Here is a 26,275-nt window from a genome sequence, read left to right as displayed (position 1 = left end):
TTGAGTGCAATAGTGGCTACCAAACACATAAGCCCAAAGTGACATCTCCGATTAACAATCATTTAACAATCGTTGGAGAATAACGCAGACCTGCACATCAGATGGAGCAATAACCTTGTATCTGTATCCACTCAATGTACATGTCAAGCACACTTACTGATATTGAATCACTATGATAATCCATACATATAACCCATAACATATACATCTCAAGGGGTACAACAATAATTAAATACATCAAATCTTCACAAGGAACTTGGCACACTTCCATACTTGCATCTCAATGCATACAAAACACCAACAATCAACATGCTGAGGAATGACATCTCAAAGCATGCTGGTGGTCCAAACACACCATACAACACTTGAAGCAACAAACACAAGCATTAGCTATGCATTCCCTGATACATAGTCAAAAAACAATGCTGAGACCAAGACATCTCAAGGTAAAAATGGGTAGGCATTATACGTACCTATAAATATCCATTTACCAGCCTCACTATGGTTGTACCCCTCAGGCCTTAGCAGTTTATTTAAGGGAGGTATGGTAATCATGTGGCCTTGCATTTGCAAGCTTATGGATTGATTGGCTAGCCCGCTTTGTTTAGATCAGTCATGAATCTGGATCAGTACCAATTCCTTGTGATCACACATGATTGTGAAAACCTGTTGTGTTAAATAAAGATGGAAGCAATTTGTTTTATTACTTTTGAATATGGAGTAGTGTATATAGGCAAAGAGAGTGGGACTGGAAATGAATTCAGAAACAAAGAGTACCATATAAATCCACACAAATACACAAGGTTTAGAACTGTTAATAAAAACTGTATAATCAGAGAGTTCAATATAGAAGTCAATGAGAATGGATGTGAAAACATAGAGGGGTATATTAAAACTCTTGTGATACTGGAGTGAATCCCATTGGTCTCCTATATTACATATCCTTACAAATATCCGTCAAAGAGACCAAGAGGAACTATTGTAGGAGAAAATCTATTCATCGTTTGCCATACTTCCTTATCTTTTGTCTTTGCTATGGCATAGTCTTGGCACAGGGGAGTGAAACTCAGCATGGGAAGTGTATCATGGAGAGGACCAACAAGGGTTATCAAGTTTCCTGGTCATTTTCAAAAAACAATGTTATTTGTCAATGGATCTATGGTAATATTTAAACTTATGCCATGTGACAATGACTTCTTAGGTTTTGATAAATATATCTGAAATATAAATTCATTTGTGGATATTTCATAATTTAAAACTTTAGATGTTAAAGAAAAGGAAAATCAGAAAAAAAAATTGATGTTCTTGAAGGAAAATAAGATTTGAACATCCACATTTTCATCTGTAAATTCTTTGATACATTAGTTGTGCACTTTCTTCATGGAGTTGCAGGAGTTGCAACATGACAACAGGAATTCATATGTTGAAACTTTCTTGTTTTCCTCAGTTCTTCGTGTAGTAGTTAACAAATATATTAGTGATATATTTGGGCATGGATATTGTTATAGAAGACAAGGTCACAGTTTTGTTGGTTTGGAAATGTGCTTGAACTATATATAGGGTTCTCATATTGAACATATCTTGTTATCCACAAAATCTTATGAATCACACGTTAAATTTACTTTCAGGTAGCTGCACTTTTAGGTTATAATTTTGTGTATAGCTGAAAATATAATGAAGATTCTGGAATAATTTAACTGACGTAGAAGATCCTTACTAGCTATTTTAACATATTTTATGTATTTTTATTCATTACGATTGTCCTCACATGTTCATAATAAGTTTGCTCTTGTAAATATACTTTTATTTCAAGTTCTTATATGTTCCCGTGGTGGTAAATATACTGTATTTGAATAGCCAGTGATTGCCTATACTCAAAAGACATGGAAACTGGCTTCTGGAGAACCAATGCATGCAGAGAGTGGTTATTGGAGACCCAAATTGGATGGATCCGTAGAAGTTATTATCGCTCAAAGCACTGGCCTTGCAGAAGTTCAGGTACGTGCCAAGCAATGTTTATCTCTTAACTGCTCATTCCTAATTCCTGTCTATGATCATCTAGTGAGGTTAATGAGTTAAGTTGGAAACATGCCCATGTTTGATCAGTAGCTAAAGGTGAGCTTTCATGTATTCATTGGTATATCAGAATGCTGAGATTCACGTATGTTAAATTCTCAGAGTTTGAATCTTGCAAATGCATGTTATTAAAATGGTTTGGATGGTTTTTGTGCTTGGACATATTTTTCATTGACATGTTAGTTTAGTTCATATTTTTGGGGGACTTGAAGTTTAAAAGAAACCCCATTTTCATTTTATCCATTGATAGAAGACCTCTACCACAACTTGATACAATCTCAGTGGATTCCTGTCCTTGCATAATTTTGCTGGAATTTAATTAGGTTGCTCTGGCTAAATATTATATTCTACCAGTGAACCAAGCCCATCTTGTCATGTGCATGCTATTCTATGAAATATGGGAAAGAACTCACTATTTCTCTTTCATTGATTTCTGCTATATACGAGTTATATAGGACAACAGGTGTGTATTAAAATTACTAGATACCTTGATACTATTGTTAAGTGATTCTAATGCATACACACTTATACATGTGTACATGCAAACGCAAATAAATGCTGAAAATGCATCTATTACCAGATGGATCGATCATTGATCGAACTATTCTCAGTTTGCTGACTTTGGATTTCCAAGGAGTGAAACACTGAAATTACCACGCAAGTTAGAAATTTAAGATCTACTCTGAGAGTGGAAAGATCTTAAGGAAAGCACTTCGATCACTGACCAGGTATTTTACATTGTAAATTTCCTGCTTTCCCAAAATAATTTCATCCTTTTGAAGAAGGATCACGAAGTGTGATCTGAAATCTTGATGTTAAAACCATAGTTTGAAGACTTGTGGACTCACCACAGACTTGCAAGTCCAGTGGCTCCATGAGTCGATTCACCAAGGACTCGTGAGGCGAGTCTTGGCGAGTCTTTTTGAAAGATTCGTGAGTCTTTCTCATGGGCTTGCACGAGTCAATTACACGGACTCGTGAGTCTTTTGCAGGGACTCGCGCGACCCAGTTATGATGCCCAGCAACGTTAAAAAGTGTTTTTTTTGCATTTTTTCATTCATTTGCCTTTCTTTCTTGGTGAAAAATCGATCTATATTAGGAGAAGTGCAAAGAGGAAGATGTAGTCTTCTCTTTAGTTTGTTTATTGTTGTTTTTCACATTTGGAGTTGGACATATCATTATATGTAATTTTGTAAACATTTATAAACTTATGCTGCTATTATACATTTTAGAGTTTGAAACTATGAGTAATGAGTATGATTCTATGGTATTGTTGTGACCATTTCACACATCGCCCCATTGCAAATGGGGACCCCCTCTTTTTGCTCGTTTTTTTCGCTCGCTTTTCGTTTCGCTTTTAGGGTTTTGTTAGACTGTCAGTTGTCTGGATTTAGGGTTAACCCTTAGGGTTTTAATTAACGTCTTTTCAAGCCAGAATCCAGTCAATTTTGAGAGCTTTTGAGCTTCTTTTCGAAGGATGCAAATTTTGAATGCAATGATTTCGCCAAAATGGTCTATTTTCAATTGGAATTTTGAGTACAGAGCTTAAATTTGTCTAAGTGTTGACGATGAAATGTGAATTTTTGTCCAATTGAATATTTTTGACCAAATTTTGAGCTTTTTGATTTTTGATCCCGGGCATTGAGAATGATTTGTTTTCGCCTCGTGAATTGATTAAACTTGTAAAATCATGTTATTTTGGCCTGTAGGAGCAAAATCGCTCCTGTCCCTCAGTGAAGGACCGGAGCTCGTTTTCGAATATCTTACTATTCCTGCAGGGTCAAGATGAGTTACGAATTGGAAGTGATCAAGGAAGGCGTGATCTTTCCGTTGAATATAAATTGAAGATTTTCATGAGCACGGAAATGCCTCCAGGGGTCAAGTTCGCTCCTGTCCCTTAGTGAAGGACCGGAGCTACAAATCAAATTTTGCTTTGTCCTTGCAAGATTTTGACGACTTGACAATTTGAAGAGGTCCAAGGGAAGATGTTTTATCAAATGAATATAACTTGAAGAGCAAACATGAAGAAAAATGGTCCAGAATGCCAAAATCGCTCCTGTCCCTCAGGAAGGGACCAGGGCGAAATACATTGTAGCTCCCGTCCCTCTCCAAGGGACCAGAGCGATATTTTTCATAAGGCGAGATTCAGGCAAAGATCAGGTCAAGTTTGTGTTTGAAGGCAAGAAAGACGGTGAAATGAATTCATTGAATACAAATTGAAGATTTTGAAACGTCAACAAGGGTCCCAAAATGCCTAGTTCGCTCCTGTCCCTCTCCAAGGGACCAGAGCGATTTTTGTTATAGATGATTTTCTTGCTAAATTGCAACCGATCTCAAGGCATGGATGAATGGAATGGAACATTGCGAATCCGTTGAATATAAACTTTGAAGGTGACGAAGTGAAATAAGGCCTACAGAGCTAGAATCGCTCCTGTCCCTCTCCAAGGGACCAGGGCGATATAATGGTTATATTATCGTCCCTTCAAAATTCAAAACACTCCAAGACAAGGAACGAGGTGGCGAGGGCATTTCAAGGCATTTCAATCAAGCACGAAGTTACAAAGGTCGTCACGTTGAAGGAATTTGCACTCAAATCCCCAGTTCGCTCCTGTCCCTCAGGAAGGGACCAGAGCGAAATTTGTATAAGGACATGAAATTTGAAATTTGATCACGTCCCAAGTATCCAAGGGAATCGAAAAGGCTTCATTCTACACGATGAAGACAATTGCAAGTTGATCAAAACAAGAACAAGCTCAAAATGTTGGAGATCACTCCTGTCCCTCAGGAAGGGACCAGAGCGATGTTGAGGGTATTGACCGATTCATGCAAAAATTACGTTAAGACAAGGCTTCACAAGGTCATACAAGGTTCAAGGCGTCTTTTGAAAGTGATATATCAAAGTTTGGAACGTCCAAATGTTATCAATTAAGCTAAGGAGTCTATATCGCTCCTGTCCTTTGGACAAGGACCAAAGCGATTTCATCAAAAACACTCATGCTCCTTCAAAATCAAGACAATGCAAGGATTGGCGAAGTTAAGGACGTCCTTTGGAAGACAATGAACGAAGAACAAAGGTTAAATGTTTACGAATTTGAGCCAGGACATGGAGATCGCTCCTGTCCCTCTCCAAAGGACCAGGGCGATATTTGCCAAAACACATGATATCCTTTGAAGATCACGTTGGGATAAAGTCGCACATGGTTTTAAACATCATTTGGAAGGCGATGCAAAGGGAAATGGACGTTAAATATCACCGATTTGAGCTTAAAATGGAGAAAAGACAAGGATTGCTCCTGTCCCTCTCCAAGGGACAAGGGCGATGATCCTTTAAACATCAAAACGTCTTGTGAAAAGCAAGTGGGACGAGCATGGAATGAACAAGCAAAGTTATTATTCACCATACAAGGAAAAGTTGATGTCAAAATGGAGAATTTCAAGTGAAAACATTAGGATCGCTCCTGTCCCTCTCCAAGGGACCAGGGCGATATTACATTCAAGGGCATCCCTTCACACATGCAAGTTGATCAAACTTGAAGGACCCGACAAAAATGATGATTTGAACGTAGAAATGCAGAGGTTGAACGTCAAAAATGCAAGAATCATGACCAAAATAGTGGATCGCTCCTGTCCCTCTCCAAGGGACCAGGGCGATAAGGTTAGTATCTTCTATTTTCAAAATTTTGGCGCTAAATAAACATTTTTGAATTTATTTAAATGCTAGCAAAATCGATATTTAATGGCATTTAAATATTGCGTTTGGCATTTATTAATTATTTTGCCTTGTTAAAAATCGAAATTTATTAATTAAAAATAAAAGGCATTTAATAATTAATTAATTAATCAATTAAAAATCGAATGGAGCGCTTGGTTAAGTAAGTCGGCCTTGTTATTTTATTAAAAAATCGTTTTAATTGCCATATTTTTTATAAAAGTCGGCCTTGGGGGTGAATGGTGAGGTGAGCGCTATAAAGGGAGAGTGAAATCTTCATTTTCACATCATCATTTTACCTATCTCATATGCGATCAAAGGGAGAAGTGCGAATTTGTATCCAAGGAAGTGCGAATTGTGTTTGGAGAAGTGCGAATTTCATTCCAAGAGAGGTAGTGCGAACTATCATCCAAGGTGACGCTAACATCATCCAAAGGTGGTGTGAGACTTGGAGATTTATTTGTGCGAACTTGAAGATCACGTTAAAAGGGGAATTTGAAGATCACGTCAAGGACACAAAAGGTGGCTAAATTATTATCTTGAGGAGATCACGTTGAAGACTATCTATACCTCAATTTTGCCTAGGCGAATTTTGTTCTTTTTGCATTCTAGAGTTAGCTCTCTATTGAGGTATGGCGATTTGATTTTATTGTTTTATTTATTCATCGTCATATTTTAAATTTTGAATTATTTTGAATTTTGAATTCCTAGCTCAATCGTTTTATTTTAGGAAATGATAACTCAAAGACTTATCATGAAGTTTCCTAAAATTTATCCTCTAATCTATGTTATTTATTGCAAAATCTAGCTTCTCATTATGAAATGTTGTGTAGGTATGGCGACCCCGAAGGCGGGAGCATCCACCAGTCGCTCAGCTCTCATGAAAGAAGATCAGAAGACCGAAGAAGTGGAGACCAAGATCGTGTCGAAGTGGAACAACATTGGAGATACCAACTTGGGGAACTTCAGCACGAAGAAGTTTCGAGAGGTCCCTTACATTGGCAAGCCATCACCTGTTGCCCGGAGAATAATCGAGAGTGGCATCATTAAGGCGGCCGGCTTTCCTCCAGCTATTCAGTGCCACGAGTTGATGATCGAATGTGCTCGTCACTATGATCCACAGTCCAGGACGATCGTGTCCAAAGAGGGAAACACTTTGGCGTACCTTTCAGAGGAAGCTATAAGTGAAGCTTTCCATCTTCCAGAGCACAGGGACATGATATACAAGAGCATAGAAGGAGCCAGATCAATGTACGAAGATGATCCAGATGCTTGTCTAAGCCTTATCAATAAGAACTGGCTACTTAAGAGCCGTCCCCGTCTGAGCAAGGTCCCGAACACACCGCATAGGATTGATTTCCAGGAGGAGTACAGAGATTTAATTACCATGCTCAACCGAGTTACAGGAGCCCCTCATGCCTTCTATTTTGAGAAGTGGATGTTTTACTTCATCCAGGTGATTGTTCAAGGGAAAGGTACGATACATTGGGCTAGGATGATTAGCCATTGCTTAGACGTACAGTTGAGGAGACTCAAGGCTACTAAGTCCTTCCACATGAGTTCATATGTCATCTATGCCTTGATCAGGAGTGTTGAATACGCAGGACTACCTCACAGAGGAGTGATTGGAAGAGGACCCGGCGAGGTCAGAGCTTGTGATTCCTACGCCTACTTGCATCATCCGCCAGGGAGCAACTATAAGTTGGTTAACGATACTTTCACGATGAACATCACCAGGACGTTGCAAGGTGGAATTCACAACAGATTATCTCAGGATGCCCAGGAATTCATAAAGAGGTACGGTGCTTGGTTCATTCAGTTTCCCAAGTTCACTTATATTAGAGTGCATGGATGTCCTTTACCTCCATACATGTTGCCGAGATATCCGACAGACAGAATTGTGTTACTTGAAGTAACAAGACAGTTGGCAGCATATGTGAAGGCATTCAGACACAGACATCAGAATGGAGTTCCAGTACCTATCATTTTGGGTAATTCAGTTGAGGTATGTCCTAATGCTTTAGCCATGGATGACGCAGAGAAGGAGTTAGCCTTGTATTCTTTTTCATCTTTTGCTTTGAGAGAAAGCTTTGATCCACATGGACATTTAGAGGAGACAGTCGGCAGGAAGTTTAGACATGAGTACCAGATTGAAGATTTTATGATGAATCTCTTAGATGATCTTGAAGTGAAACGGAAAATGCATTCTAGATTGCCTTTGGATTTCATCAGGAAATGCAGGATTTACAGAGTGGCCGACCAAGCTCAGGACAGTGGCAGACATATCCAGTCTTCCTATGATCGAGAAAGCAAATCAATAAGGTTGGATTGGAATGAGCCCGAGGTCATGGATTTAGATACTTTGATGGCACCAGTCTTGTCTTGTACTCGCAGATGGGTTGACATTCAGCATCAGAAGTTGAGAGAACAAGGCATATCTATGTCTTTCACTTTGGAAGAGAAACCAGCCGAAGGTGGAGCTAGTGTGAGTGAAGGCAATCCTAATCCTAGAAATTCAGGTGAAGGTAACCTTCGATGTGCCAGTGAGGGCAATCTCCATCCAAGAGGTTTGAAGAGGAAAGAGAGACCTGGAAAGAGAGAGTCTTCCAAGAAGAAACAAGAGGCTAACAGAGATCGATCATCCGGTACTTCTTCTAGACCTGAGAAGAGAACAATTCAAGTGGAAGAATCCATGGAGTCGATGGTACAAAACGATAGGCAGGAGGAAGGACAGGCACAGCATGGTTCACCAGATGGATCTCTCCAAGACTATGAGTTAGATGAAGACAAAGAAGACAATGAAATAACATCTCCTCCCAGACAAGAAGAAATAGTGCATAAAGAGATTCAAGTTCAAGAAACCAGATCGATTATCCCAGATTGGTTGAAGGAAAGATTAACCAAGGTGATCGTAGTAGAGGACGAGGACAATGCAATTGATTTAGAGAGCCTTGTTGGACGCTCACATGAAGTAACAGAAAAGAAGAAGGCTACCAAGATGTCCAAGATGATTCGAGATGAGACTGGATCCAAAAAACTGCAGATAGCTACACCGGCAGCAGACAAATATGAAGGTGAGATCCTAGCAGAGGAATATGATATACAGACTTTTGAGTTAGGACCATCCACAACAGAGCAGACTTTAGATGATGCTACCGATTCATTTGAAGCATTGAAAGACAAGCTTAGAGAAGAAATGGAGAAGAATAGAAAGCTTGAGAGAGAGGTCGGTGCATGGAGGACATATTTCAGTCACATCAATGAACCTTTGGGACGTCAGGATCCAGTTAGATCACCAGTGCAAGCATTGCCGCTTCAATCAATCAATGAAGCAGAAAGATTCAGGAACATGGTCCAACGTACAAGTAATTGGATGGATAGATCTCATACAGTGGCTATAGAGTTTGTAACAAGGATGATGAAGATTATTCATTAAGCTATCCAGGTTCTTGAGATGATCCACAATTTGATGATAACAGTAGCTGCATTTGCCCATACCAAGGACGTTATCATTCCTGTCTTGAAAGTTATTAGACACACATCAAGGAAGATTTTAGCGCAGGAGAAGATCTTGGATGGAGAACCTCACAGTTTGTTTCATTGGTCAACCTTACTCCATATGAAGAATGTTTTCTTCGAAGACATCAGTACTAGATGTGGCCAAGTTGAGGAGGTGATCAATCCGATCCAGGACAGAGTATTTGAGGTACTTCGTACCATTCTTGGCAGAAGGATCGAGGTCGAGACAGATGTGGATATGCAGGAACTAGAGGATAGAATCAAGATCATCTTTTGCAAGGACACAAATGTTACAGATGAGCAGTATGATCAGATGTTTGCCACCATGCTCTTGATTGAAAGAACAAAGGAACTTGAATCTACTTGGGACGCAGCTCTTCTAGATGCATTCGATCAGGTCATCCACTTAGAAGAGAGTATGAAGAATCTTCCCGAGATTCCAATCGCAGAAATCAAAGGAATCGTTTCAAGATTCATTGCATATGCCAAGAAAGAGAATTGGAAAGGGAATAAGATTCTAGATGAAAGGTTGTTACAGATGACATGACATCTTATTTCTCATTGGTTTATGTCTCCTAGGTTTTTGTGCCAAATTTAATATTTGGCTATGCATTTAATATTGTTCAGTAAAAAGGAGGCCATTTGTAACAAACCCTAATTAGGGTTTAGGTGTCATGTTCTTGACCGTTGATCTACTTTCGATCTGGACCTTTCATTGTAACTGGGGATGCTATTTATACCCCCATTTTTCATTTCATTTGGTAATAGTTAATGGTGTAATAGTCAATAATTGATGTAATAGAGAAGAGAGATTAGAGTTAGAAGCAATTTTATTTTGTAGCAAGATTGAGTTTGAAGAGAGAAATTCAAGCAATTGTTGTATATGATGACTTGGAAATCAATAAAATATTGAAGTTATGGTGTTTTGTTGCAACTTTCTTGGTTATCTTCATGGTTGTTTACTTTACTTGAATCATGCTCAATCAAAGTAGTTTGTTAATTTGAAGGACATAGTGTGAGACTTGATTTTTTGGTAGGATTCGTAATCCAAACCACTAGCCTCTTGCTGATTGTAGGAACGCCTTGCGTGGTCGACTGGAGAATACCTTGAACACCTTAATCTTCAATCATTATTGTATCTTGGATATGTACCTTCGTGGTAGTGTCTTTGATCTTTGATGCATTGAATATCATTTTATTACCTTAGAAGATCGCACTAATTTCAATTGAGTTGTTATCTTATGGCAAAATTGAAGTTGGTTGAATCTTGCCAAGTCTTGTCCATACTAAGTCATTCATAGGGTTAGATTAGATTAGACCTCTTTCAAACCCTACTCTTTTGTTATTTTTGAAAAGTTTCTTAGTTTAGTAAAATCTTGAGCTTTCGGAATACGTAAGGCCCCTTGGAGGAAACAACAAATCACATCATACCGCTGGAAGCTTGTCCACACGTAGAGACCCTACTAAAAGAACCTTGGAGTCTACCTAACTGATCCTTTACGCGAATCTTCAGCAGTTAGAGACTATTTTCTCAAGAGAGGATAAGATGCCTATTGGTATTTTATTCTGTGTATGATTGTGTATAAAATACACGTCAACAGGTATGAATGATGAAATTTCAAATATTGAGTGTTTGGAGATCATATGACATGTATAATGTTTCAATTATGGCTCTTATGTTCTCTAAATGCATTAATTTCTTTATGTTTTTTTTTTGTAAAACTACGGTTTTTTTTATGCCGAGTCCTTGCCGAGTCTTTCGCGAGTCTTTCACGAGTCCGAGTCCGAGTCCAATTTTTTGGTTTGCCGAGTCCGTGGCGAGTCCGAGTTTTAAAACTTTGGTTAATACAACTTACATAGTGGAATATAGAAGCACTATCAATTAAGAGGGATGATTATTTGATGGAGAAAGGTAAATTTGAATGAAAGTTGAAATGGCAGGGATATTCTATTAATGCAGTAAAACAAGGACTTTCTAATAGAAGTCCTTTCAAATGTCAAAAGGTTGTAAATAAATTTCAAGAGAAGTTAAAGTCAGAATCTTTGAAGACAAGAGTTTCGTAATTTTCCGTTTTTGTTTAGCTTTCATTGTCTGTTTTTCACAGTTTCCCAAGATTTTGATCTCCGGTTTCACCTACAATGGCTCCTGGCAGGTGGGGAGGCACATAGTAGCTAGATCTAAATCTTTGATTTGGGAGAAGGAAATTGATGCTATGATGGGACTAGTAGGCAAAAGGGAGATGGCTTTAACAGACAATGGATTAAGTTCTTGCATGATGGCCTGGAGGGTTCTCCACTTAATCTGGATGTGGATGAATTTGGGAAAAATGTCTCTACCATACAAGGTAGGAGTTTGGTCACTTTGATCTACTGTTTCTAGGGCTCCCAACTTTCTCAAGCAGAGCTCTATCTGTGGACTAGGAAAAATTGGAAGACTAATAGAGAATTTGAGCTTCAATCTTGTGCAAAGGGCTAATTATAACTATTTTTACGAAAGAATTATGAATCTATAATAGGAATTGGTTTTTTATGGTTGGGTTTTAGTTCTTTAGAAATGCAGGTCTAATTATGAAGCATTGACACATGGGATTCAGTTCTTTAGAGGAAATCCCTGTTTCAGCCCTTGTATGGATATGTATGTATGCCCTCCCCCAAGAATAATGGTCCCCTTATGGTTCTGAGATGGCTACCAAACGTTTTGGGGTGGCCATTGATATCTCTTGACCTAATCATGGAAAAGGCCTCTCGGGTTTATCTTGGATTTATGTGGAACTTGATCAAACCTCCCCACTTCCAAGAAGTATAATTTTATAAGTTGGACATTTCAAATGGTATTAAGCCCTAGATTATGAAAGTATTCTCTTTAGATGCAGGGGATGCCATGAATATGGTCATTTCATTTGTGAATATCCTCTCTTTCAAAAAAATACCTAGAGTTATAAAAAGGAAGATGAAGACAATAAAGATATAGAGGGTTTTATCAAACTCAAGAAGTAAACAACTAGAAACAAGAACCTGAGATCTTTTGGTAGCAAGGCCATGGAGGGTGAGCAAAATAATCAAGCTAATGAAGAGAGTAAAGGAAACTTAGCGTCTTTTGATTCAGGTGATGAATAATCATTAAATGCTAGTTCATTATAATTTTAAGGGGAATTTGGAAAATCTTTTGGAATATATGGTGGATCCTTCTTTCTTCTTTTTTTGGCAAAAATAAATTTTTTATTTAAGAAATCTTACAAGCAAAACATTTCCTCATCAGGGTCAATGGTCACTAGAGAGCATGCTAGGGAAAAATTTCCTCATTTGCTGCAGAATCTTAATGCAATGGGGCCTATCGCTTCTCAAGTGGGAATTGATGATGCTACAAATACTTTGGAGCATGTGGATGGCATTTGTATGGTCAAATCTAGAGAATGTAGAAGATCTAATTTTTTAGTAATTTGCATCTTCAGAGGCCTTTAAAGTCTTTTGACTAATCCTTGTTGCAACTCTCCTTAGGTCTTTTGGAAATCTTTCTGACACAACCAACAACTTTGACTTTTGATGAGCAGGGTTAGGAGTTATGGCCCACCAAGTTGGGGTACCAGAAAAATATTTTTTTGGTTTTTCTTTGATTTCGTAGCTTGTCTTCAGTTGGCTATCCATTTCAACTTCCATGGATGACATAGGTGCCTCTTGTGTTACTAAGTTTTAAGTTTCATTTTTTTCGCAAAATCTGTACATATTGGTTGAATTTGAATCAATGAGACAGAGTGGATGGCAGGCATCTCTTCCACAGAGTTTGCCATATATTGTATAAACTCTTAATTTTGAATAGAATCCATTTTTTGTTTAGCTTTAGCAATTGTTCTTTTTGTATGGTACTTGTGTGGAAATTACTAGGTAGAATTCACTTAGTCCTATTGACATGTTTTTTATGACTACGTCGAACATAGATTAAAGTTACCAACGGTCACCTTACTCTCTCTTGATCAAAGTGCAATTGCATGCTAAGATTGTAGGAAGTTCAAACAATCGACTCCAAGGTTCCTTTATGCTATGGATGTGACTCAGTTAGCGGATGTGATTGCTGGTAATCCAAGGGGCCTTACGTCTGGATCGTTTTTCACTTCTTTGCTGTGGCTGAAACTCCATCATCAGATATGGCAATTCTGCGATGCTTCTGCTTCGAACGAACTAAAATAAATTGAAAATAAAGGGGAAAGGGTTCGAGGATCTAAATCTACTCCTAAGGGCAGTGATATCAATAGATAGTGCTCTAGTGGACAAACTCCAAATAAACCAAGCTCTGCTTCGCCAAGTTTAACAACTCTGCAAGAACTGGTACAATCTTCTGAGGATGTTGAAGGAGTTTCACATTGAGAAAGTGCATTTGAATACCCAACACGTCGCAATCCAAACGACTATTCACAATCGAACTTAGCATAAATTTGGGGGTTCAGGCTAACTTTACACTGCAATGTATAATCAGCAAGATGCAAAAGTTATGAACCATGGGAATTCATCAAATACCATTACATTCTCCATTGAAATCAAAACACTTTATCTAACAACTAAGAAAATAAAATTCTACTCTAAGTGAGGAAGGTGAAACCATGCAAGTCTTGAAAAAGTAACTTAAGTGGACACCATCAGAGAACAATGTTTCAGTGTTATTATCTCAAAACTTATCGCACCAATTTCATGCAAATCTCCCTCTCTTTTACAAATGAGGGGGGTCACCCCTTTATATAGGCTTCAAGCCTTGGCTACATGCAAAACCCTAATTAGGGTTTCTCCCTAAAGGATTCCCCACACATGATGCAACAAAGTGGGAATCAACAATAAATGCCCATTATGCCCACACACAATTAATTCCATCCCATTACAATTAATTACATTCCTGCCAAAAATGGCGTCCATTATGCATTGAATGCACCATCATCCATCAAGCTCGCCCAATAAATCATAAATGCAATAAATATGCCCCCATGCAAAATCGCCCCATGATGCCATAAATGCACCATCATCTCCTAAACGTGACGGCTGCATGTGAAAAGAATCTACCATAATGCCTTAAATGTGACGGCTACATGCAAAAGATGCTCCATTAATTCTTCATGCATTGACCCGGCTACCACTTGGCGAGAAACACTTGGAGAGAGAAAACTTTATCTGGGAAGAATTTTCTTGAGATTTTGAATTTTTCTTTGCATTGGAGAGGATTTTTTAATCAATTCTGCACATTTTCTATTTTTTAGGAAAAATTTCAAATTAGAGTTCCATGCTCCAGAAGAGAGAAAGTTCTCTCATGACTCCAAATCTATCATCGTTTTGAAATTTGGATGATTTTTGATGCTCGAAAATGGATTTTTCAAATTTTTCCCAAGGGGAAATTTCTTGTTCAGTTCATCCTTGATTTCTTCCTTGCCTTCAAATTTTTTTTTTCACCTTCAATTCATCCCGGCGTGGAATTCATGTTGTGAAGGAATTCTCCTTTGGAAAGAAATTTGTTCCTTACCCCTGGGGAAGGAAATTCTTCATGCCTTAGCCAATTTTCATGATTTCCAAGAACTGTCCTGAAGGAAGGAATTTCCAACACTTGGTCAATTTATCACGTTTCAAAGAATTTTGCCGAAGGAAGGAATTTCCATCACTTAGCCAAATTTTCACCTTTTCCAAGAATTTAGTCTTGAAGGAAGGAATTTCCAACACTTGTCAATTTTTCAGCTTTCTTGGAATTTTGTCATGAAGGAAGGAATTTCCAACACTTAGCCAAATTCTCACCTTCCTGGAATTTCTTCTTCTTGGGTGCAATTCTTCCCTCAGGAAGGAATTTTTTGAATTTTGAACCTTTCTTCTTGAACCTTGATTTTTACGTCTTGCTTCCAACCTAGGGCACATTTTGGAAATTTGTTCTGTGAGGAAGGATTTTTTTGTGCTCTTTGAATTCATCACGTCCGTAGGGAGCTTTTTGACCAATTTTCCACAATTCCTATTTTTTAGGAATTTTCCTAAAATTTAGGACCTAGGTCCAGGAGAGAGAATTCTCTCAGGAGTCCAAATCTACAAAAATTTTGAAATTCTGATGAGATTTGGTGTCTGAAATGGATTTTTCTAAAAATTTCCCGAGGGGATTTTCTGCTTTTTCATTTTATCCCTGACCCTCAATTTCCCCTTTGCCTTGGAAAATTTTGAATTCCTTTACTTAGGCTCTAATTCCACTTTGTGATGGAATTCTTCATTTCATCCATTTTCCATGCTCATTTGATTTTGGCGTCCTTGAGCTAACTTGGGCAGAATTTTGACTTGGTCATGGAATCTCAAAATTGTTGACTTTTCCATGACCTGGGCATTTTGGCACCCTATCTCTTCCTTGGGCAGAATTTTGACTCCCTCATGGAATTTCGTGTTTTCTTGTTTTCCATGGACACCTCATTTTAGTGCCCACTTGACTGTCTGGGGTGGATTTTCCACTAAGGCAAGGAATTTCATGATTTTGGCATTTTCCATGACACCTCCAATTTGGTGCCCACCTGACTATCTTGGGCCCTGAATTGACTTGGAGATGGATTTTCATGATTTTGGAATTTTCCATGCCATTATGGATTTAGCACCAGACTCCATCCTTGGGCGGAATTTTGACTTGGTCTTGGATTTTACGTAATTTCATGAATTCCATGGCACATGGATTTTGGTGCCCTCTTGATTCCTTGGGCAGAATTTGGACCTCAGGAAGGAATTTTGACTTTTTCATGAATTCCAAGACATGAGCATTTTGGCGCCCTTTTCTAGTCGTGGGCGTTGATTTCACTTGGTGATGGATTTTTCACAATTTTCATGATTTCCAGACTTAGTCATGCTTCAAAATTCAGGATGCCCCTTTAGGAATCAGGGTGAATTTTCCGGACTTAGATGATTTTCAAGCTTTCTATTCTTGGATTGAATATCCATAGTTAGCCAAATTTTGATCACTCTGCCTGCTCTTTGACTTTTCTGGATTTAGAAATGATCGTGTATATCTGGTCTTCAGTGTCTGCCTGCAAGGCCCTGCCACAAATAGACTTTCCAAAAATAGGAACTTTTTCAAACTGTTAGCGTTAGAGAAAAACAAGACACAATGACACTTACTAAAAATAGAAACTGCTAAAAATAGTAATTTTGATTTTCGGTGAAATGAAAACATTCCAGGAGGCAATGAAATCCCTAATAGATAGGAACTTTCTAAAAATAGAAAGTTGCTCATAATTTACTCAAATTTCACGTTCCGGTTCCTTAAAGAGCCCTGATGCCAATTCTACATTTAGTTTTCAAAAATCCTAAAAGGAAACCCCTGAAATCTAGGACTAAAGGCAAAAACCCTAAAATTGACAAAACAAGCCCTAGACTTAGCCAAATTAGCTCAAACGAAAAACAAACTTGATCAAATTGACCCCACTCACTTACAAGCTTAGAGAGACTGACGAGACTGCTGCGAAAAGACCCCAAAAACGAAAGCCAAAAGACCGGGAGGGCCTAAAAAGTAGGGGGTCCACATTTGCAATGGGGCGAATTGTGAAAACGTCGCAACAAGTCCCTCACTAGTGTATTGTCCTCTGAATTCCTGGCATAATTTAGATCATTTCCACAGATGTTTTTTTGAACTTATGTTCTTTTCGAAAAATTACTTAAAATAAATATTCTTGCATTCAGTCATCTCTGCCTATAGAAAGAATTTTATATAATGTTTCCAAAGAAAAATCATGTCCGTTGTCAACAGTGTTTGAACCATTAAAAAAACTGTCCAGAACAATTGAGATGGGTGGAAACCTTCTGTGTGGCTCATGTGTCAGAGTTTCTTTATATCATCTGGGAAGGGAAATGGTGGAAGAGCTAAGAAAATGGAATTGTTTTGAGGGCAAAGCTGATATACCTATCTATACTTTTGGCCTTTTGTATTCTCCCGTCTGCTCTTGTATGTTAAGATTTTGTCTATTTATATCTATTTTTGGAGTATTTGCAACATTGTGGACTGTATTTGGATATTTATCTGGAAAATGTGCTTTTTCAATATATAACATCTTAAGATTCAGATCATAAATTTTGTGTAGATTGGAGGAAAATTTGGGATAGCAAGTATTTAACTGCCTGAAAATCAAATTGTCAACCGAAGATTTTCATGTCACTTTTAATTTGTAAGGATATTGCTGTCTTTTGATGCCCAAGAGACAATCTGAGATGTTGCTGAAAAAATCATGACTGCAATAATTTGTAAAATTTTGCAGAAAGGGACATATGATGCTGAGAAGAAAATTGTGAAACTTCAAAGTGAACTTGTTGGAAACGCATCTAAGGTATTATTCTAAACCATTTGTACCTTATTTGTTAGCTATGAGGGTTGGAAACTGATTACTATGCCGATGATTTAAATTAGCAGTGGGATGATGTTCTTTGAAAATAATAGAATGCTGCTTCGATGTGTTGATGTCTGCTGTAAATTTGGTGATGTCTCAAAAATCACCATATAGAAGTGGCTACAGTATCATATTCTTGGTTTGACTGTTGATCTTGAATTGAAGCAAATTCTTCCATTATATTTTATTATTGAATTGAATAGCTTCCACGGTCAGTGCTCCCATTACATCGGGTGCTCAATGCCTCAGGCAAAAGTCTCAATAATGACCACTAATCAGTGGACATATGAAACAGTCGTCAACAACTCAATGCCCTATTTACGTATAGTTTTTGAAGCTATTGATGGGAACACATGATTGATAATTTCAAACCTCATTTTCATCCCAACTTCACCAAAACTGGAATTCATAATGATACAAAATACATTCTTGCCACAATTCACGGTATTTTAGGATTTATAATTGCACTTTATGGTCTTGTTGAAAGATCTTAATAATGGAAGAATTTATTTGTGTGGTAAGGACATAGAGGCCACAAATCTGTTAAATCTATGAAAGTAACTTAGTTCTTGTCTCATAATTTATAATTGTCGAATTTGTCTTGTGATGTTGGAAATAATTATAAATCATGTCCTGGACATGAAAATTTTAGAGATCTATCTTTTTAATGCAATTGTGGCAAGAATACCATAGCATACCAATAGCAGAGCAATTGATGTTGCCAATAGAAGTCACTGGATGACTAATATAACAATTCCTACCTCAAGACCTCTAATTCCAAAGCACAGTAGAGATCTATCTTTTTCTTTGTTTAATGTAGTGAAACTTTAATTTGATTTGCATGGACATGGATGTTGGTATGGTATTGGACATGGATACAACGGGACCTAAATAACCTGGGATGCATGCCTGCATGGGGTTTTACGTGTATAGAGGGACATTGACTCTGTAGCATTCAATGCTAGTCATTATTTCTTCGGGGCACTTTCTCCTTTCCCTACCACTGGAAGCATGGAAAGACATCAGATTTCCAGATAATTTCATTGATAGCAAACTGGATGAGTGGACTCAATTAGGGGATCCATTCTTTGTGCATTTCATTACATTGGATTTATGATTCTTGCTGTCATTTTTTAGATTTATTTATAAGATAATTATCAATTTTGTATTGGAAGAGTATTTTTATCTACGTAAAAACTAACATTTGAGGATTTGTTGTAGGTGAAGGAAATCACACGAGTCTTTGAGTTGATTGGCAATGAATTAAGTTATGTTGTTCAGATGGCTACCACAGCAAATAATCTGCAACCTCATCTCAAAGCGCTTCTCAAGAAGATATGATTCCAAATCTAAATGGAAATATCATATCTTGTTTGCCTTGGACTCTCTTTAAAAAGAATGTTCTCCAGAGAGATGATTTGAAGAATACAAGCCATAATATCCAGAATATCATTCATGAGTTTGATTTATAGAAGTCTTTATATGGCACTATTTCAAGCAATTTAAAAATGGTGAAAAAGAACATTTGCAAATAGAAGAAATTGAAGATGCTTTGTCTCTTTGGTTGTGAAGTTTATGTTTTCCAACCTCTTAAAGTTGTTTTATTTCATAATAAACATTTGAATCCTCACTTTGTTCTTATTTCTTTGTGAACACTCGAAACAGATTGAATTGAACTAGTTGGAGAAAGTTATTTGCAGAGATATTCTATTAAACTTCAAATTCTGTTATTTTTTCTAGTTTATGGCATAACAACTAATTTAGAGTCTCCCTGTACCTTCGAGCATGGCCATGATAAGTCTCTCTCAACCTTGAATCAAAATCATGATTGGATGTTGCAAGACCCCAGTCTTGGAAGACAGCTAAATCTTTAAATCCTTGCTATAAAACAGGGACCTAATTATATTATATACTAATTAATTTGTATTATATGTATATTTTCCTAATATACTTGGGTTAGGCACTTAGAGGCCGGAAAAAAATAGCATTGAAGTTCAGATTCGGGTAACTATTGGGTTCACCAGATTTCTCAATGAAAGTCCATATCTCTTTAAATTATCCAATACAAAATATTACCGTGAATCAAGCCATCACGAAAGCTTTAACAACTGAGAATGCCAGTCATCGCATACACCTATCATTCAACCCCCCCAAAATTGATCAAATCTCCAATTGTCGCTCAAAAACATTTTCTAGTTCGAGCAACAAAAACATTAAACGAAATTGCCTATACTAAAATAAAATAAAATTAACAAGTAAGCTTATATGTTATCTCTAGTTGTATTGATAATATCTTTAGATGATTTGACAAACCCAAAAAGGGAAAATTTCAAACAACTATTTGCTATGCCTTCAATCAGCTAATCTTTGAATCAAAAAGTATTTCATGCAGAAGAGGGGTAAATTACATTGGCCTACCCTTTGCTAAAGCCTCCAAAAAAAACTTAGAAGTAGGGGTCAAAGGGCAAATTATCAGGCTCCCTTGAGACCTTAGACACAATTACATTTTACATTCCTTCCCTTTACAACATTCATGAATATCAATTCTTTGCCTTGGTCGAGAAATTAATCATTAGGCTCTTAGCAATGTCCTCCACTCCGGATGTAGGTTGTGATAGTGCTATATGTGGTAGTTATTAAAAAACCTTTGTTTGATTCTCCACCCCTTCAATATCATTGTGTAACAGGTATGTTCTTTCTGTCTTGGAAAGCGTCAAGACACATCTCAAGGATTGTGCCGCGTCAAATACATTCCTCCTCCCTATAGACTAGCTAAGGGTCCAACAAAAGTTTTGACAATGCCCCGAGTACCTACACAACTTCTTGTCCATGCTCTTGGCCAGTGTTCAAATACTCTCCAGTCAGTAGCACAAGTTTGGATTCAAAATCTCTTTCTCAAGATATTCTGTGAAGTTGTCAATCATGTCTTCTCCTACCACCTACGTTGGCCTTCCCTTGCTTGCCCATATTCCTCCTTTTACCTTTCCCATTGCTCAAGGAGGTAAAAAATACAGTGGTGCAGGAGCACCCAGGTGTATCTGCAATCAGCGCCAACCAAAAACATGTTTCTAGATTGTTCTTCTAAATTTTGGTTTGTTTTGATTTTAGCATCTCTCCCTCAGCTTTCCAAAATTTCGTTTTCAGTTGCAACTCTCCTGGCAGATTTGTATGTCAAATGTGGAATTCCATCGGATATGCAAAAAAATGAATTTTTAGAACCATTAAAACGTGTTTCAAATGGGATTAATGTCAGAATGTGGAAGCACAAGGCATATCCACTCATGGAATGCAATGATTGCAGCCGGTGCGCAAATTGGATTTGTTGATAAGGCAGGTGTAGAACCAAATTCCACAACCCCGCCAACATCCTTCGTGTCCGTGCCAAAAATGGGAGCTTTAAAACAGAGTATGCACAAAATAGATATATCATTGGCAGGCGTAAGGATATCCATCAACACATAATGGAAGGGACTTCAGAAACTTCCAAACAAATTTAATTTTCAGAAGTTGAGAAACCATTTGCAGCCGGTGCGCAAATTGGATTTGTTGATAAGGCAGGTGTAGAACCAAATTCCACAACCCCGCCAACATCCTTCGTGTCCGTGCCAAAAATGGGAGCTTTAAAACAGAGTATGCACAAAATAGATATGTCATTGGCAGGCGTAAGGATATCCATCAACACATAATGGAAGGGACTTTAGAAACTTCCAAACAAATTTAATTTTCAGACGTTGAGAAACCATATGAAATGGTGAAAGAAAGGCGTTGATGAGATGATAAGACTTCTCAATTTCCATTCCAACTGAATAGGCATCGAAAGAGGGAATGAAATGATAGAAATTTCATTGCAGGTTAACAAAAAGACAAAAAAACCACAGGCATCGATTGAAATAGCCAAGAAAAGGAAGCGTGGATAAGGAGCATATGGATATAACCAGGGGTGAAAGCAAATTTAAAAAGGCATGCAAAAATAAGACTTTGGGCAATGCGTTTGAAATGAGGAGATAAGGGTGCGACATACTCGAGTGGAAAAATGAGGAGCCAATGCGAAGTCGGAAAGGAGGTTGAGTAATGTTAGAAACAAGATTACAGAGGCATGTTGTGTAATCAGACAGGGAAGAGACGTTGTGAACTGAACTTGTGCGTTGGTAAAAAGGAACAAAGGATTGGTTTTGTTGAATTTGAATAGAATATTTGGGCAATCAGTAGGAATTTTGTTCTCAATAGAATGTTATAAATATTGGATAGCTTGCTATTTTGTGTTTTGTGAAGTTTATCTGTTGTGGTTTAAAAACTTATTTGCAAATTGCATATCCATTCAACCTGATAAGGTTCAATCTGTGAGCTTCCGAAGCCCTTGTTTTGTGGAGACATCAAACTGTCCTCCAAACCACTAGGAGTCTGGAAAACCACAATCTACTTCCACGTTACTCATACCTCGTGCAGACATATTACCACAATCTTGTCGGATTCGAAGGAATGCAATGAATTCATATTCCTACGTGCGATCTTACCGAAATCTCGACTTGTAGCCATCAAACCATGATACTTTGCCAACCTCCCACTCATCATCATTAACATGTAACTTATATGAAGTATTGGTTGTGTAATTGGTGTAATTTGGAATTAAGGTTTCATCAATTAAGATAATGAAACCATTAAATAGTCAAATTAACCATACATTGAAAGAAGGGTGAATTCATTTGATCTAGCCACAATCCAAATAAGGAAAGGGCTGAAATTTTGATTAGATTCATTGGTTTGTTTGCCTCTTTTTTAATTTGAAATTGTGAAGTTAGGGCAAAATGAGGGATAATTGAAATAAATTGATGAATACGAAACGCTATAGATGTCCCACAAAGCCACATATTGGAATTTAGGCAAAATAATAGATTTGGAACCTGTTCTAGAAGTTCGGCCTGATTTTTCGAAACCAGGTGGTACAGATCTGCCCTGGTCCTCTAAATTTTTCTTCTTCGAAAGCTAAACTTGTTTGTCACTATTGACATTGTCATATTTTTTAATACAACTCCTAATTTTGTTCCCTGCACACAAAAAATGGAGATATATTGTGGATAGGGGTTTGCCTAAGTCAAACCCCAATTTAGGAATTAACCTTGAATAAAATAATGCAAATATTGAAATAAATGATAAGGAGATATACCTCAGATCTACAATTATTGATGATGATGCAATGCTCTTTGAATGCAATCACAAATGTTGAATATAATGGCATGATAAACACATGAACATCAAAAACCCTAATCACACACACATTCTTGCATGAAAATTGATGTAAATTTGCTCCACAATGCTTGAAGGATGAAATGCAACCTTGAATCTCTAAAGATGCTTGATGATGAATGCTTCACGGATGCATAAATAATTTAGGTATGATCTTGATGACCAAAGGATTTTGATAGGATGTCTTTATATAAGGTTCCCTAGGTAATTTACAAATTAGGTCAACCTCCAACAGTCATGTGTAGCTTCGGGGATCAGAATCCATTAGAGAGATAAAGGGCTTGTCCCATTTCAAATTGGGGCTTGTTTAAGGGGGACCAAGGCGTTTTGGGGTGCCTTGGTGCTCCAACAAAGAGGACCAATACAAAGAGAAATGGGAGAGTGATCTCCAAGATGGGACTCACCAAATGTTGTTCATGACATCAAAGTTGGAGAAAAGTGGTGCAGGAACACCCTAGGGACCTAGGTTTGGCCAAAAGGGTCAAAATTTGAGTTTTTTAAATTTGTTTTGTGTTTTTTCATGTAAATAAAGCCATTTGAGGCCATTATGATATATTTGAACCTAATTGGGAAAATATGGGGTTTTTATGGCATAAAATGTAAAAGTTGTAAAATGTTGTCATTGTTGCTATGACAACTTTTTCAACTTTGTAACAACTTTTTAAAAATATGGTTGGGAAGTTGGTTTTGGGTGGTTGGAGGTTGAAACTCACTTGGATGGGCATAAATAGGCCTTTGGCACACCATCTAAGGGTTGCTTGTTGAATTTGGGAAGTTTTTACTAATGAAATTGGAGATTTTTGTGCATACAAAACATTGCAAATTGTCTTTCACTTTTGTTTTCATTGAAATATTTCATATTGGAATTTGAAGTCCATTGGGAATGAAAGATCAATGATTCTACTTTATTTCACCTTTTATTTCATCAAAATTCATTGAGTTTTGATTGAGATATAATCATTTTTTAAAAATTGTTATAAAACCTAGTAAGGGTGTCCAATCACAAAGAATAAATGTATATTTCTTCTTCCCATTGGTGAGAAATCATCCCAAAGGATGGGAAGGTGTATTTTGATGTTTCCTTTCATTTCTTGTTGATTGCAGGACTCCAAATTGAAGATGGAACGTGTTTGGGCATGAAGGCAGTTTGATATCATCATGTATCAGACCTCTAAGACAACAATAAGAGAAAAGTATTACATAAGACACATAAAAGGGTGATTTATCTTGAGTAAGGTGTTGAAAGTGATGTGTGGGGACCTTGCACGCCCTATTGAAGGGTTTGGGAGATTTACCAAAAGGAATTACATCATATAGAGTCGATTGTCTTAAAGGACCGACTGTCACAAATTAGCCAGTGACATGGATAATTTGACTTGCAAGGTTGAGTAAGTGGTTGGTGAATGTATGGTGTTAGAGAAAGGAGAGAGGAGGGCCCCAAACAAGCCTTAGAAGTGTTTGAAATTTTTAAGAAGAGAAATTAATCCAAGTTAAGGTGACTGTCCCAAACATCTAGTATGTCACAGTCATAAAATCAGACTTAGACATGCTGCAAACAATGACATATTAGAAGACACTCTTGGTTGTGAGGCCATAGGAAGTGTGCAAGACTTTTGTAGGGTTCCCCCCTAACCTGGCCTAAAGGAGTTTAGGTGATAAGAACATAAAATGGTGCTCTTAGTCCATCACATAGACAGTCCTACTTGTAAGGACTGTTTTGTTTCAAAAAAGAAGTGTAGGTAGAAACTTGGAGACCACAAATTTGGTTGTACTGCAATATCCCAGTCCTTAAATAGTATGTTCATTCTATCCAAGTTGATGTCCAAGGCCCAATGAAATGCCCAATCCCAAGTTGACACAAGGGTTCAAGTTTTGTAGGGACCAATGATGGAGTTTAGCCAATATGCCTAAAAGGGTTGTGTTGAATCTTGTAAGGTAGAAACCCTATGTGTTGAGGGTGTTATTGTGAGTCTAACCCTTGTACTACATAAAAAAGGGTCAAATTGGATCTAGAAAGAGGATGAAGATAGGACACACTAAAGCAGGAGCACAAATATGAGGTGTAAATTAGACTAGTTGCAATTTACTACACTATAGGTTGGAGGCAGCTATTCTCCCTATAAAACGACATGTCTAAGACATCATAATATACAAATCACCATTCAAAAATGAACAATGGGACACACCAACACCATAAAAAAAGGAACGATGAGACCTACCAATCTCGTTGGGTTTAACAACAATCATTTGCTCTTTTCATGCAAATGGTGCTTAGAAAATGGTGAATTTCACATCAATTAGTCAACTTCATTGGGAATTTCAACACTTCACTTTCTCTAGCATAATTTTTTATTTTCTCATTTTTTTTGTCATATTTTCAATTTTGTTTTTCAAATGGAAGGGTGGAGTCAACAAAAGTCGAGCAATGAGTTGCAACTGAGGCTACAATAAACAAATGATATTTAGTTGATGGGTGAGTAACACGGTGAACAAGTTCCACATGTTTTTTTTTTCTCATTGTTGTTCAGGGTGTTAAAATAAATTTGGTTCAATTACTAGGACACTTAAAATAAATTTGGTTCAATTAAAGGTTGCTTCCCAAGTAAAAAAGGGTTCTAATTTCTAAAATAATTTGGTTCAATTAATAGGTCACTTACCAAATAACAGAGCATTCTGAGTTTTAAAATAATTTTGGTTGAATTAAGAAGCCACTTCGCAATTAACATAACATTATGAGTTTTAAATTAAAGTGTAGCTTGAATGACACATTATGTTTTTCAGCCAGTAGAAGTTTAGTTCATAGATTGTAAAATGTGTTTCAAACTTATGCCTCTTCTATATATAAAGTTCTTGGTTGAACTGCATATTATGTTATTGAACTTATAAAAGTTTAGTTGATAGTTTATAAGATGTGTTTTTTTTTTTTTGCTCATTTGAGGCTATTTCAAATGAATGGTTAAATTTTGCATTTCTTTTCATGTAGCAAAGTATGTGAACCTCAACAAAAGTGTAGTCTTGATTTTATGTTGAAGGGTTTTGATTTTTTTTCATTGTATATATGAAATTGTAGGTTGAACTACACATTATGTTGTTCAACTTGCATAAGTTTAGTTCATGATCTATAAGATGTGTTTTTTTTTTCTTTTTTTCATTTGAGGTTATCTTAAGAGAATAGTTGAATTTTAGAACCTTTATATTTATGTAACAAAGGTATGTGCACCTCGACAAAAGTTTATTTATTTATTTTATGCTATTGTAGACTTGTGACATGATTTCATTGTATACATGAAGCTACAGGTTGAACTACACATTGCGTTTTTAAGTCTATACAAGCTTAGTTCATGGTTGTAAGATG

At 37.2% G+C, this 26,275-nt stretch overlaps 1 protein-coding gene across 1 annotated transcript in view; it reads left to right on the top strand.

Moving 5' to 3' along the window:
• LOC131046369 (peroxynitrite isomerase Rv2717c) overlaps positions 1 to 19,377 on the top strand; it is a 45,415-nt gene extending 26,038 nt beyond the window's left edge. The window contains exons 2-4 of the mRNA XM_057980109.2: positions 1,858 to 1,998; positions 17,548 to 17,616; positions 18,898 to 19,377. Coding sequence (XP_057836092.1) covers positions 1,858 to 1,998; positions 17,548 to 17,616; positions 18,898 to 19,017 — 330 coding nt within the window. The 3' untranslated portion in view covers positions 19,018 to 19,377. The remainder of the gene's footprint in view (positions 1 to 1,857; positions 1,999 to 17,547; positions 17,617 to 18,897) is intronic.
• Positions 19,378 to 26,275: the final 6,898 nt, after the last annotated feature.

The sequence above is a fragment of the Cryptomeria japonica genome, chromosome 8 (genome assembly GCF_030272615.1).
Source record: "Cryptomeria japonica chromosome 8, Sugi_1.0, whole genome shotgun sequence".
Classification (NCBI taxonomy): Eukaryota; Viridiplantae; Streptophyta; class Pinopsida; order Cupressales; family Cupressaceae; genus Cryptomeria; species Cryptomeria japonica.
The sequence above is the reverse complement of the archived record's forward strand: the minus strand, read 5'-3'. Positions and strand labels throughout refer to the sequence as shown.